The sequence below is a fragment of the Sinocyclocheilus anshuiensis genome, unplaced genomic scaffold (assembly GCF_001515605.1).
Source record: "Sinocyclocheilus anshuiensis isolate Anshui unplaced genomic scaffold, SAMN03320099.WGS_v1.1 scaffold946, whole genome shotgun sequence".
Classification (NCBI taxonomy): Eukaryota; Metazoa; Chordata; class Actinopteri; order Cypriniformes; family Cyprinidae; genus Sinocyclocheilus; species Sinocyclocheilus anshuiensis.
In genome coordinates this window covers 97,584-101,573 of record NW_015540927.1, presented here as the reverse complement: position 1 = coordinate 101,573, position 3,990 = coordinate 97,584, and the positions used below count along the sequence as shown (strand labels likewise).

General features: G+C 36.7%; 1 protein-coding gene across 1 annotated transcript in view; it reads left to right on the top strand.

Moving 5' to 3' along the window:
* Nucleotides 1-3,990, top strand: part of LOC107689374 (DNA ligase 3-like) — a 14,525-nt gene that overhangs the window by 4,366 nt on the left and 6,169 nt on the right. The window contains exons 4-10 of the mRNA XM_016487333.1: nt 1,200-1,412; nt 1,518-1,669; nt 1,753-1,919; nt 2,037-2,114; nt 2,192-2,360; nt 2,799-2,954; nt 3,065-3,196. Of these exons, the coding sequence (XP_016342819.1) occupies nt 1,200-1,412; nt 1,518-1,669; nt 1,753-1,919; nt 2,037-2,114; nt 2,192-2,360; nt 2,799-2,954; nt 3,065-3,196 (1,067 nt within the window). The remainder of the gene's footprint in view (nt 1-1,199; nt 1,413-1,517; nt 1,670-1,752; nt 1,920-2,036; nt 2,115-2,191; nt 2,361-2,798; nt 2,955-3,064; nt 3,197-3,990) is intronic.

The window sequence follows — 3,990 nt, the reverse complement described above, 5'->3', positions numbered from 1 at the left end:
AGTGGTTAAGTTGTATTTACAACACTGTTCCAGAACACTTCAACCCAAATATTCAGATGTGTGCAGCACATTTTATGGAGGACCGTTTCCTGATCCTGGTAGAGTAGACTACAGTGCCGGCTGTCAGACTGTAAGTACGTTTTTTATATTTAAAGAGTTTTTATATTTTATATTTTTTATATTTAAAGCAAGTTTTTTGGGCAGTGTAGAGTAGCGCTTGTTGTTTGTCATTTCTCCGATCACAAATGCAGACATGGTTTTATGTTTACGCGGCGCGATGCAACGCAACGCGTAAAAAGACAGTATAAGTCATTATAATCCATAATTATGTCCCCACTGGATGCAACGAATGCCTCATTTATAATGGGTTTTCATGTTTTTGAATCATCACATCGGCCGGACAGGGCATCATCACAGTATGGTAGGGGCGTAACATTTCCGTCACACGCTTGAGGTATTCGGCCAATCATAATGCACTGGATAGCTGGCCAATAACAGCACACCTTGCTTTTTAGACCTATGAGCTTTGTAAAAATCTACGCGTTTCAGAAAGGCGGGGCATAGAGGAGAAACAATAATGTGGTAGGCCAGTTTCAAATCGCATATTTGGCACACTGCCTTTTGTCTTGTCCTCACTTAATTTAAAGTGCTCCCACACAGCTGAGGTCTTTGGCATTTTTGTCTTCTCTTCCAGATGAACTGAATCATGACGTTCATGATGTTCACTCATGGGCGATTCATATTCAAGCGCGAATGAGAACCGTTTTGCGGGGGATGCCAGGTGTTCGAAAAAAAGAAAGAAAAGAATATTCGAATCTCAAAATTGAAAATCGAATGCCAACCCACCGAACGAATATTCGAGTAATCGAATATTCTGTCCCAGCCCTAGTAGTTTTTTATCTTTTTTATATATTTTTAGGAATAAAGGTTTATACAAGTTGTCTTTGTAGTCACTTAGTACTGTATATATAGACAGTTAGTGTGTCTTGGTTTGAATTTGCATGGGTGAGGATCAGACTGTCATTCTTATTGTTTCCTTTTACAGAATGACTTGCCAACTTGCATATAATTCTATTGACCCACCAAAGCCAATTTTGGACAAAAGTTAATTTTGGCCGGCAATGATATAAATGTATAATCTTATCATTTAATATAGTCATGCCAACTTAATATAAGGTTTAACACTCTTGTGTCCACAGCTAACAAGGCAGGTTCCTCTTCCTCCAGTCCTGGACCATCTTCAGCCAAACCCACTCAGGGTAGCTCTTTATCAGCTCATCTATGTGACCCCAACCATAAAGACTGTTTACTGCGGGAGTTCCGCAAACTTTGTGCCTTAGTCGCAGAGAAGTCCAGCTATAACGCAAAGACAGAGATCATCAGAGACTTCTTAACGAAAGGCTCTGGTGGAGGTGAGCATGGAAAATATGGGCCAACATTAACACCAATAGCTTAAAAAGTGATTTCAAAAGACATCTTTTTTTTTCTCTGTTAATCTCCTTCCCACATCTTCACAGACAAATTCTGCGGAGATTTGTACCTGACAGTAAAGCTTCTCCTCCCAGGAGTGGTTAAGAATGTCTACAACCTCAGTGACAAACAGATTGTCAAGCTTTTCAGCCGCATATTGAATTGCAGTCAGGATGAGATGGTGCAAGACTTGGAACAGGTTTGTTTCTTTTTCAAAGTATGCCAGTTCTTTTGAGAAATATTTGACCTTTTTCTTCATTGATCTTTATCGGCTTCATAAAGGGAGATGTTTCAGAGACGGTGCGGATATTTTTCGAGCAGAGCAAGTCTTTCCCTCTAGCAGCCAAGAGTCTTCTGACTATCCAAGAGGTGGATGCTTCACTGAGCCGTCTATCCCAACTCACAAAGGAGGATGATCAGCAGGCAGAGCTGCAGGACATTGCTAAAAAGTAAGATATAAATCATATTTACAGTTTGATTTTATAAAATTCACTTTGAAAAAAAAAAAGTGTTTTCCATTTGTTTGAAATTTAAGAAGAGCTTAACTTGTGTTTCTTGATTCCCAGATGCACCGGAAATGATCTGAAGTGTTACATTCGTTTGGTCAAGCATGATCTGAAAATCAACTCTGGGGCTAAACATGTGTAAGTGACTCTAGCAAATAGTACCTAAAGGCATTGTGTTTATTCTGACTTATTCAGTGTGACTTTTCTCTTATCAGTTTGGATGCTGTGGACCCCAACGCCTATTATGCCTTCAAAGCCTCCCGTAACCTTGGTGACGTAATTTACCGGGTGCTACGGAACCAGCAGGATACTTTTAATGGAACAGGGCCCAGAAAGATCCTCAGCGTGGAGGCGTCTCTGATGACCCCCGTACAGCCAATGCTGGTCTGAATCGCTATTGCTCTTAAATGGATAGTTCACCCAAAAATGAAAGTTCTGTCATTTACTCATCCTCATGTTGTTCCAAACCTGTATGAATTACTTTGTTGAACATAAAAGAGGATATTTTGAAAAATGTTGGTAACCAAACAATTTTGGTGACCATTGTAAGGACAGAAAAATACCTGAGATATTTCTCAAAATATCTCCACAGAAGAAAGTCACACAGGTTTGGAATGGCATGATGACAATTTCAATTTTTGAAAGTTACAAATTAAGAATGTGCAAAATTACATAAATTGGACTAGTCTGTAGATTCTAGGATATTAATAAAGTTATTGTCAAATATTTTTTCTAAGAAACATTAAAAGATGAATAAAATACTTTAATGTTTTCTTAAAAATTGTATCAATTGCTTGATTGAATTTGTTTTTGATTTTGTAGGCAGAAGCATGTAAGTCCATTGAGTATGCCATGAAGAAGTGTCCTAATGGGATGTATTCTGAGATCAAGTATGATGGTGAGCGTGTGCAGGTCCATAAGAACGGCAATCACTTCAGTTACTTCAGTCGAAGTCTCAAACCAGTACTCCCACACAAGGTCAGGACCTCCAGTCGGTTAGCTTTTCAAATCGAATGCCATGGGATATGTTTATATACATGTTTAAAACCATTCAAATCTATGTTAAAGAGTTTGATTTTCTCCCACAGGTCGCACATTTTAAAGATTTCATACCGCAGGCATTTCCTGGTGGCCATAGCATGATCCTTGATGCTGAAGTTCTTCTTATTGATACAAAGACTAGCAAACCGCTGCCTTTTGGGACTCTTGGAGTACACAAGGTAAACCAGAAAGCAATATGTTTTTGAGGTTCTGTAACAGATTAGTTAAATATATCTAAACTGGCATTATTTACTCATTCTCATGTAATTTCAAACTTGACTTTCATTCATCTGTGAATGGATGCTGTTTAAAAAAAAGTCACAAATGAATCCATGTAGACTCAGGCACTACACTACTGTTCAAAATGTTTGGGATATGTAAGATTTTTTAAAATAGTTTTTGATAGAAGTCTTGTATGCTCACCCAGGCTGAATGTATTTGATTAAAATTGAAGTAAAACACTAATATGGTCAAATATTATTGTAATTAATTCAAGTAACTGGTGTCTATTTTAATATGTTTTAAAATGTAATTTATTCCTGTGATGGCAAAGCTGAATTTTCAGTGTCATTACTTCAGTCTTCAGTGTCACATGATCCTTCAGAATTATCATTATCAATGAAAAAAAACAGCTGCTTAACTCCTTATTTATTAAAATATTTATATTAAAATTTAAAAATATTTATTTATTATCAGCATTTCATTTTATATTGATACATTTGTTCAGGATTTTTTTTTTTTGATGACTAGAAAGAACAGTATTTGTTTGAAATAGAAATCTTTTGTAAAATTATAAGTGTCTTTACTTTTACTTTGATCAATTTAAAGCGTCATATGATGCGATTTTCAATTTTTCCTTTCTCTTTGGAGTGTTACAAGCTCTTGGTGCATAAAGAAGATCTGTAAAGTTGCAAAGACTAAAGTCTCAAATCCAAAGAGATATTCTTTATAAAAGTTAAGAGTTAACCACGCC